General features: G+C 52.2%; 1 protein-coding gene across 1 annotated transcript; it reads right to left on the reverse strand.

Annotated features, from left to right (window-relative positions):
* Positions 1–1,094: 1,094 nt before the first annotated feature.
* LOC134365525 (DNA repair protein SWI5 homolog) lies at positions 1,095–9,029 on the reverse strand. The gene is made up of 6 exons (XM_063081650.1): positions 9,016–9,029; positions 7,502–7,543; positions 4,358–4,406; positions 2,620–2,741; positions 1,304–1,398; positions 1,095–1,129 (listed from the first exon to the last, which is right to left on the reverse strand). The coding sequence occupies exons 1-6, from the start codon at positions 9,027–9,029 to the stop codon at positions 1,095–1,097; spliced, it is 357 nt and encodes a 118-aa protein (XP_062937720.1).
* Between the last annotated feature and the right edge of the window lie 401 nt (positions 9,030–9,430).

The following is a 9,430-nucleotide window of genomic DNA, read 5'->3' on the forward strand; positions in this document are numbered from 1 at the left end:
TTCAGGTGGTTAGAAGTGCAGTGTTCAACACCAAGGTCAAGGGTCGGGATCCCCATACCTGCCAGCTGCAAGGAAAAAAAAAAAGAAAGAAAGATAGTTCTTTGTTCTGGGGCCTATTCTGCATACTGTAGGATGTCTACCAGTGTTCCTCTCCCTTCCCTTCCCTTCCCGTCCCTCCCCTTCCCTCCCCTCCCGTCTTCTCCCAGTCTACCAGTATTCCTGGTGTCTCCTCTCCAGATGCCTGTGGCATGCCCTCTTCCCATAACACTTAACACATTTTATAACTAATTTATTGTGTTCATTTATTTATTGCCCATCCCCCTCCCCTGCCCCCAACACCAAAGCATAAGCCCCGAGAGAACAGAGACCTTTAAGTGTCTGGTTTGACAAAGCGTCCTCAGTACCCTGGAGAGGGCCCGGCACAGGGTAGGTGCTCAGTAAGGATTCACTGAGTAAACAAGAAAGCCTAGGCCACCGCTCTGGGTCTCAAGCCAGCTAACAAGAGCCTATGCTCCTCACCACTAGGCTACACTTCCCTCACATTCCTTTCTTCTTGGACCCTGATCACCCTCGTCTCTTTATCTGTCTATATTTCTCTCCCGTTTTCTCCTTCCCCTCCTCTGGGTCCCATTTTCCAATGAAACGCAGAGAAGCCCTCCCTCCTGTGGAAACCTGCAGGCTGATGGGCACTTCTGCGACATGTGCTAAAATGCAGGCGGCAGCTGGGCAGACAGCCCCAGTTCTGCACACTGTCCCAGGGGTCACTGGCTGCTGATCCCCAGTGCCCACCACTCCAAGCCAGCTGATGGAACTGAAGTTTGTACAAAGCCATCTACACATTTCCTTACCACCAAGGTGGGCTGTTCTAACCAGCCCACACACAGGTGTCTGTGCTTTGGCTAAAGCCTTCTGGACAGTGAGATTTTGTTCAAGGAGGAATAAATACCCCTTTAAATCACAAAAGGTCACCCTTACGCTTTATGACTCTTTAGCAGGTCAGCCACTTGAGGCAAGGATGGTATCGCAATCACTCTGAGAGACCCCAGAAGACAGGGAACCCTTAGTCCTCAGCCGAGCAAGTGGATGAGCTCTGCTCAAACCCACCTGCAGCTCCGAAGCAGGCTCAGTACTGGAGGAGAAACCCCAGGAGCTCAGGTAAGAGGGGCTGGGGCATTGCAGGAGCAGGCAGATGAGAAGGGCGGCAGGGTTGACAAGTTAGGAGGCCCAGGAACAAAATCCGACACTCCGAGGGGAGAGGACACTCTCCAAGGCCCGGTCGCTCCTCTGGAGTCCTGTTGCTCACCTAGTTTGCCCAGCAGCGCCTGCCCCATGTCCTTGATGTCATTATGCTCATAGAGCTGGGAGATGTGGTCCCCCAGTTCATCCACACTGTAGCTCCTGGGGTGAGGATGGAGAGAGGGAAATACAGACTGTTAAGAAAGCTGGTGAGGACCCTTGGCTCAGACAGCAATGAGGCATCTCGGGCTGGCCAGTGAGCTCACTTGATAAGAGCATGGTGCTGACAACTCCAAGGTCAAGTGTTCAGATCCCTGTACCGGCCAGCCACAAACAAACAAACAAACAAAAAACCCAGTAATGATGCATCTGTTCAACAAATGTTCAGTAAGGGCCTACTAGGTGCCAGGCACTGGGGATGTAGTGATGGCAAAATAGACCCTGTCCTCATGAAGGTCCCATCAGGGCAGGGGATCTGCCCAGCTCCTCATGCCTGGAAAATGCACCCTGTCCCCTTAGTGAGGGGTCTGCAGCCACATTGGTTCTATGTGACCCTAGCCACAGCTAAGGGACTCAGGGATGGGCACATGATCCAAGCAGCCAGGTAATGTCCCTCAAGTGTTTCCTTAGGCTGAATGTCCCCCCAAACTTAATTCTCATTGTAACTGCTGAGGGTGGGAAGTCCTATTACGGTAATTGAAAGGTGGGGCCTTGAAGAGGTGATTAGGTTGTAGGACTGTGCCATAGTGAATGGATTAATAATGGTGGTCAGGGGCGTGCTTTTAAGGGCTTTAAAGGGGAACACCGAGAGTCTCTCTGCTCTCTCTGCTTCTACCATGTTGCTACGTGAGGGGTCACTGTCACCACCACCAGACGTGTTCCTTGGACTTTGGAATTCCCAGCCTCAGAAACCGTAAGCAACAAATTTCATTTTTCTTATAAATTACCCAGTTCTGTGTATTTTGTCAAAAGCAACAGAAACAGACTAATACAAGTGTGAAATGCACATTCAAAGGCTGCTCAGTCTCAGCCATGTGGCTGGAACGAGGGGCATCGGGAACTCGGGAGCTGTGGAAAAGCCAGCTTCCCCTACACAATGATGCCCCATATGCAGAGAGAAGGGAGTCTGTGTGCCGATGAGAGCAGAGGCAGAGAGCGTGGCTCCGGAGAGAGATGGGGACAGCGACAGCTTCCCTTCCCAACAGCTTTCCAGTTCCTAGTTCTAGGCCCTCCCCAGGCTGACCACCTCCCTGCCCGAGAGGCTGCTCAGGCACCTGAATCTGACAGCACAGTCCTGTTTTGATGTAAAGCTAGTGCGACTGGGTTTCAGTCACTGGGCACTAGGTAAATGTTAACCACGCCAACAAACCCAAGGGAACTTACTCAAATATGAATCGGGAGATCTCCCTGTCCAGCATGTCCCTCTCCTCCTTCAGTTTCTGAATGTCAAGGTGCAGATTCTCCTTGCTGGTCCCATCCACCTGGCCAGACTTGGAAGATGGCTGCTGAGTGGCAGGAAAGGGCATCTGCTGGATTGACCAGTTAGCTACAATCACAGCCTACCTGTTGTCCCCCAATTGGCACTCCCTGCTTCTGCTTGGTCATGGGCCCCCCACCCCACAGAATAAGATGATATTTCCCAGCTTCCCTTGGACCTGGGTGTGGCCCTCTGAGTAAGTTCTGGCAAGGGAACTTAGAAACAGTGTATGAACGTGTGAAAACTGTCCTTCTAGGGACAGGGCATGCCTTTCTCTGGCCTTCCCCCTTTCTGCTGGCAGGAATGTGGATGTGACACTGGAGCTGAACAGCTGTCTTGGATGATGAGGCAGAAGCCACACGCCAAGGAGGTGGTGGGACGAGATGGAGGCCTGGGTCGCTGAGGACTGTTTAAACCACTATTATTTGGAGTTTTCTTTCACTCTCAGCCAAACCCAGTCCTACCTAACAGCCCAGCCCTGGCCCCCAACCTGACCCCAGAGAGTCCACCAAAGGTGTCCTTCTCGCACTCTCCCCTCAGGTCTGTGATGTCCCTGGGAGACTCTTCATCTCTCTGGAACTCGGAGGCCTCACCTGTGAAAGTGGATGATAACGTGTCTGCCTCCAAGGTTGCTGGAAGGATTCAGCAAGATGACCAGGAGAAATCAAGTGCCCAACAAAGCCTGTGTTTAACAAGGGAAGGAATGAGTGAGCATGAGCGAGAAAGGCCTGATCTGTACAGTCAGACGCCACAGGAGGGGCGAGGACAGCGGGTGCTGAATTTCTCGGAGAGAAAGCAATCCCAACGCATTCTCAGAGAGAAGCCCGATCCACCAGGTCCTTTGGCAAACTTGCGGCTTCCCACCCGCATCATCTGGGCTCACTGTGGCTTATGCATCACCTTGCCTGCGACCTTACCACCTCTGGGGGGGGCCCTCCTTGTACCCCCAATTCTGGACTCCCCTCTCCCCCTCATAGAACTGTGTTCATACTGCCCTGGATTTTTTTCTTGCCTATTCATCCCCTCGGCCTGGGCTCCTGGAGGGCAGGGCCTTTCTGGCACATGCTGCATCCTAGTGCATGGCTCTGAGCAGGTGCTCAGTCCATGGACAAATGAATACGCGTCTTTCACCATCTCACTGAACACTGCTGCTGCTGCTACTGCTGGTGGCAACCCCGTCATTGGGATGAGAGTTTTTCTCGGGCAGCTTGCCAGAGAAGAGACACTAATAGCAGGTAAAGTAGTGCACAGTGGGAAGCCGAGCGTTCTCCTGATTGAGGAGCTGGGGACACACTTAGAGGCAGGGCTGGGAGAGAGGAGACACCAGGGATCAGGAGAGGTGGCTGGTGCTGGAGAGGGGTAAAGCATCTGAGGAGGCGGGAGGAGGGAGGGGACAATGGGTAGGGAGAAGAGTTGACCTCTGACAAGCCAGGACTCCACTTCTTCTCTGAAGATTGTAGGGCAGGAAGAAAGGGAGGGGAGGGATTGAGAAATGACCTGGAGATTCTCGGCAGAACAGGTCTGCTGGGAGAAGTCCCTGGAGAGGCCTGGGGTGGGGGTGTCGGCTGCTGTTGGGATGGAGAAAAGGGCTGGGGACAGCAGTGACTTCCACGGGAGAGGACTGGGGAGCACCAGCATACTCACAGGGGACCAGAAAGCCCTGGGGCAGCTTCGGCTCAGTCCTGGCTCAGTCCTGGAGAGGCGTCTGGATCTGATGGGACCCACAGCCCGTGTTCTTCTGTGGAACAACTCTCTGGGCAAGTAAATGACGATGGGTCCCTGTAGGGGACAGTTAGGGAATGGTGCTCTCCCGGGTGGGCATAGCCTCTCTCGGAGATGCGCACTGGTGCCGTGAGTAGACCTCTGCCAGGTGCCCTTGCGTGGTGAACACACTGCACAACTGTGCATGATTTCCTCCTGCTCCACTGTCCCTAGTGTTCTAATACGATCCACTGGATCCCCAGGGCAGAGGGTCTCTGCTGGTCACAGACACGCCTGCTGTGGAAAACCACAGGGTCGGTGCCCACGGTAGTGTGGCTGTGTGTCACGTCATACCCCCCTGCCAGCAGCTGGGTCCTGGCCAAGCCCCAGGTCGCATCACCCCCTCCGCAGGTGGCAAGCCCCTCATCAGACGTCGGAGACAGCTCTTTCCTGCCACCGCGACAGACAGGCCCCCTTTGCAGGGCACCCCGCGTGGCAGGGCCGGAGGTCCAGGACGCCGTCGGAGCCGCACACGGGGCTCGGGCACGAGGCTGCAGGGGGAGCCCAGGGCGCTGGGAGCGGCCGGAGCCAGGCGGGCGCGGCCGGCGCGGGGACGGGCTCGGGGCTCGTGCCCACCCGCCTGCCCTGTCCTTCGGGTCCCCGCGTTGGCCCCGAGCGCGGTGGGCGCCGCCTTCCGACGACGGGGCCGTGTCTGCGCGCCCGCCTCGCCGACCCACCTCGCGGGCGACGCTCGCGCTCGTCTGTCTGCTCGGTCCGTTCGCTTCTGGGACCGGGTCGTGCCTTCCTGGGGCTCAAAACACTCAAAATGCCGACACCGTGGGAGCGCGGGGAGAGACGCCGGCCCGGCCCCGCCCCCGCCCCGCCCTCCGCGCCCGCCCATTGGCCGCCGCCGCGCCTCCCGCCCAATCACCGGGCTCGGCGCCAGAATTCGAATCTCCGTCTTCGTTTGAATCTGGCGGATGCGGCGAGCGGCGACGTGGGACGACCGGCGGCCTCTGCGCGACAGCCGCGGACGCCGGGCCTGCGGGGACGCGACCCGCTGCGAAGTTCAAGATCATCTACTTGTCGTTTCCACAGCACTGCTATGCCTTCAAAATAGGATTTTTATGCTTTATCTGGCTTTTTCCTGGTCGTTGTGCTGGGCATTGGGCTGTTGCAACATCTATATCCTAAGGAGAAGCGGAAGTCACAGCACGTTTGTTGTTTTTGCTTTCAAAAGATGACCGGAAAGGGGATCTTAACCCTTGACTCGGTGTTGTCAGCACCACGCTCTCCCAAGTGAGCCATGGGCCAGCCCTATATAGGGATCCGAACCTGTGGCATTGGTGTTGTCAGCACCACACTCTCCCGAGTGAGCCACGGGGCGGCCCCCACATTTGTTTGTGAACAGCTTTTATTGAGATGTAATGTCCATGCCATACAACTCACCCATTTAAAGTGTATGATTCAATGGATTTGAGCACACTCAGAGTTTTGCAATCATCACAGCAATTGTACAACACTTTCATTACTCCAAAACGAAATCCCTTAACCATCATCCCCAATTATTCCATCCCCTCCAACCCTAGGCAACCATTAATATGCTTTAGTTTCCTACAAATCTCCTCATTTTGAACATTTAATAAAAAGGGTATCGTACATTATGAGGTCCTTTGTGACTGGCCTCTCTCACTTAGCATAATGTTTTCAAGGTTCATGTGAAGTTGTAGCATGCGTCAGCACCCCAATGCTTTTTATGACTGAATAATGTTTATTTACACGGATATCCCACACTTTGTTTATTCATTCATCAGTTCATGGACACTTGGCTAGTTCCACCTTTGGACTATTGTGAATAATGTTGTTATGACCATTTATATTCAAGGTTTTGTGTGGATGCATAGTTTTATTTCTCTTGCCATATACCTAGAAGTGGAACTGCTGGATCATATGGTAACTCTACACTGAATCCTTTGAGGAACTTTCAGGCCTTTTCCAAAGTGGCTGCACCACTGTACAGTTTTCCCAGCCATGTGTGAGGGTTTTAATTTCTCCATAATTTTACAACACTGTTTTGATGCATCTTTGTGACTATAGCCATGGTAGTGGGTGTGAAGTGATATCTCACTGTGGATTTGATTTGCATTTCTCTGATGTCTACTGATGTCAAACATCTTTTTATGTGCTTATTGGTCATTTGTATATTTTCTTTAGAAAACTATGTATTCAGATTTTTCACCAATTTAAAAGAATGGGATATTTATCTTTTTATTATCAAGTTCTAATCTTTTTTTATATATTCTGGATACAAGCTCCTTCTAAGATATAAGATTGGGCCAGCCCGTGGCTCACTAGGGAAAGTGAGGTGCTGATAACACCAAGGCCACAGGTTCAGATCCCTATTTAGGGATGGCCGGTTAGGTCACTTGATAGAGCGTGGTGCTGACAACACCAAGTCAAGGGTTAAGATCCCCTTACCGGTCATCTTTAAAAAAAGAAAACCTGATAAGATATAAGATTTGTAAAAGTTTTCTCCAATTCTGTGGTTTTCTTTTCACTTTCTTTCATGTTTCTTTTCACTTTCTCTGTGGCATTCTTTGTGTGACAAAAGTTTTTATCTTTGATAATGTTCAGTTTATCCATTTTTTTCTCTCGTTGCTTGTGCTTTTGATGTCACGCCTAGAAAACCATTGCCTAATATAAGATCATGAAGATTTACACTTGTGTGTTCTTCTGAGAGTTTTACAGTTTTAGCCTCCCTAGTTTGATCTTGAGGCACCCAAGGGGAACGGCTGATGGGACCGAGAGCCCGTGCTGGGAGGAAGGGGGTGCTGTGCGGTGTGAGAGGAAGAGCATCTGGCAAGCAGGAGTGACCTGGATAGGACCCAGCTGGGAAGGGGCAGCTACGCTCCCGGGATCAGTGAAGGGACCTTCGAGGAAGGGGGCAAGTGGAGAAGCACCTGGAGGACTGGATGGGGGTCTTTGGAGGTGGTTTCTGGGATAAGAAGGTCTGGGGCAGAGCTGTGAGGAGTCTGGAAAGGGACTGTGAAGTGATACACTCTCCCCTGCTGTCCTTTCCTCACCCACCTCCTGAGCCCTGGGGTCCTACGCCCCGAGGCAGGGGTTGAACTGGCACATGGAGGGCCAGGGCTGGGGCTGGACAGTGGCCTCTCTGCTCTGCCAGGTGCCTTGAGTTCTCTGACAACTGCCATGAAGGGTCACACAGGTGCTGCATGGACACCAAGCGAGAGCCCCACCCATTTCCCCAAGGGGGGTCTCTCCCCGGGGTAGGTGGGGTCAGTGACCCACAACTTTCATTGTGACTGCATCCTTCCCTGTGTCCAGGCCATGCCCCCATTTGTTTCATCTTTTTCATTCACCAATGAGCTGTGAGCATTGAGGACACGCCTACTTCAGTGTTGCCTGGCACTGCCCGCTCCCACCAGCTCTGGCTCAGTTGCACATCTGCGTTGTCAGCTGAAGGAACCAAGTCCCCAGTGCCTGGATGGTGGTGACACGGCCCCCCTTACCTTTTCCCTGCCTCGAGACATCAGAGGAAACCCGACAGAGGAAACTGACTGTGGCCAAGAATAAGGTATAGCATGTTGGGTTGCAGGCCCCAGACCCAGCCTGATGCCCCTCTGATGGTGGGACAGGGGCAGGACTTGGTATCACTTCTGAGGCACATAGGGCTTATCCCTCTGAGCCTATTGACTCCCGTCACCAAAGTCTTCTCAGCCATCCTAGCCCCTGCCCTTGCCAGCTGTCCCCTGTCATTACTGCCTGGAGCCCAGACTTTGACCTGATGGCCCAGTCCCCTAAGTGTTTTCACCCTCATTCCAGCTTCTCTGGTCATGGCACAAATTTCCATTTGGAAGGGCACTCAGAACTAGGGGAAGCAGGACCGAGAGGTTTCTGTCTCCCTCACTCCCTTTACTTAGACATTTACTACCTGAAAACCCTACATATCACCAGTGAGCTTGAAATGTTGACAATATCTTTGGGTGACAATTGGGAGAATGGGTTTGGTTTAGTTTTCTCCCAAGTTTCTACTCTCTAGAGACAATTTAGATCCTATTTCTGAGTCTGTATCTCACATTAGAGTTCCCTAGGATTCTGGGACCAGAGCGCCTTTCAGTCAGGGCCCTCTGGAGGGAGATGTGCTTATCTTCTGTGGAACAAATCCTGGGCAACTGAACTTCACAGCTTGAATCTTGCCCAGATCATCTCAAGCTGGGGTGCCACAGGATTCATAGGGGGCATCTTTCTAACGAATGAGATTTGCTCGATTCTTTTGAGAGAGGAAAAATCGATTAATGAACTCAGGTGTGACATTCATCTAGATTTGTAAGATCGTAACAGACTTCTCTCTGAAATGATGCCTGAGTTGTCCTCTTTTTATTAGGTCCCCAGATCCCTAGGGGTGTGCCCTCACGACTTCTGCCATTAGGATACATTGATATAAATGTTTGAAAAGTACTGGTGTGCAGCTCTCACAGCTCTGTAAGGGAGGACCCCAATGTCTGATTTGTACTTTGCCAACTGGCAGCTGCTGATTCTTGACAAAGCCCCAGAAGACTGAAGTTAAATTCCATATTTACCTTTTTTCAGTCATGTTATCGGTCCATTCCTTCAACCATTTAATGATCATTACAACACCGTGTAGGGTTGCTGGTGGCATTAAATCAGATGGTATAAGGAAGAATATTTTGGAAAAACTGTAAAGTAGGATGGAAGTATAGGGGCTTATCGGTCTCCTGAATATTACTGCTTTTCCCTTTCACAGTTAAGAGGTTATCAATGGAGAAACAGCCCTGGTGGTCCTCCAGAGCAAAGAACAAAATGAAAACTGGCAGTAGCCCTGATCTAGCCACCTCTGGGGGTTGCCATTTGCCTAAGGAGGTGAGTCTCGGCTGGTCAGGCTCCTGGAAACAGGGGGCTCAAGAGACAGTAGGGGGTAATGGTAAGGATCATGGAAGAAATGTCAGGGACTGGTTAAGTCTGGGTTTGAATCCT

Source organism: Cynocephalus volans, chromosome 17, assembly GCF_027409185.1.
Source record: "Cynocephalus volans isolate mCynVol1 chromosome 17, mCynVol1.pri, whole genome shotgun sequence".
In the NCBI taxonomy this organism is placed as follows: domain Eukaryota; kingdom Metazoa; phylum Chordata; class Mammalia; order Dermoptera; family Cynocephalidae; genus Cynocephalus; species Cynocephalus volans.

Bases quoted from the DNA above. Each gene is read 5' to 3' on its own strand.
- LOC134365525 (XM_063081650.1), bottom strand. The intron at 4,407-7,501 runs GTGGGTGAGGAA...ACGCCTCTCCAG, and splicing joins AGGACCCCAGGGCTCAGGAG to GACTGAGCCAGGACTGAGCC. The intron at 2,742-4,357 runs GTGAGTATGCTG...CCTGCCACTCAG, and splicing joins CCAGGGCTTTCTGGTCCCCT to CAGCCATCTTCCAAGTCTGG.